The sequence below is a fragment of the Penaeus monodon genome, chromosome 24 (assembly GCF_015228065.2).
Source record: "Penaeus monodon isolate SGIC_2016 chromosome 24, NSTDA_Pmon_1, whole genome shotgun sequence".
In the NCBI taxonomy this organism is placed as follows: Eukaryota; Metazoa; Arthropoda; class Malacostraca; order Decapoda; family Penaeidae; genus Penaeus; species Penaeus monodon.
The window spans coordinates 10,862,903-10,863,380 of NC_051409.1; the positions used below are offsets into that span (position 1 = coordinate 10,862,903).

The 478-nt window shown below is 49.8% G+C and overlaps 1 protein-coding gene across 1 annotated transcript in view; it reads left to right on the forward strand.

The window, feature by feature from the left end:
- LOC119588563 overlaps window positions 1-478 on the forward strand; it is a gene marked incomplete in the record, with an annotated part of 91,152 nt that overhangs the window by 69,928 nt on the left and 20,746 nt on the right. Inside the window, 1 exon segment of the mRNA XM_037937203.1 lies at window positions 314-370. Coding sequence (XP_037793131.1) covers window positions 314-370 — 57 coding nt within the window.

Here is a 478-nt window from a genome sequence, read left to right on the forward strand (position 1 = left end):
TGTGCAACCCTATTTTGCGAAACCCGATTTTGACCTCTTTTTTGACCGACTATTAAATTGGTTGACCCTTTTACCCGAGGACAAGCCCCGCCTTCGTTACCTCTCGCGGTGTTGACCCGACACTACGGTAACCTACGACCTGTGTCTGTTAAGACAGGTTGACACTTTTTTAGGTGTTGACCCCACACTACGGTAACCTTTGACCTGTGTCTGTTAAGACAGGTTGACCCTTTTTTAGGTTTACGTTTTTCCTTTGGTGAGTTGCTCACTTGAGTTGACCTTTGCCTGACCTCGTGGTGACCTGGCCTTGCAGAGTGTGCTGACGACAGGCTGAGAGGCAACGAGATCGTACCGGACTCCAGCAAGTTGGGTAAGGGGAGACGATAGAACCCCTCTGCCAGACGTAGGAATTTAGCTCCCTTGCCAATCTCCCGCCTCTCCTTTTTCACACACTCCTAGAAGTTATCCTTTCTGAGCC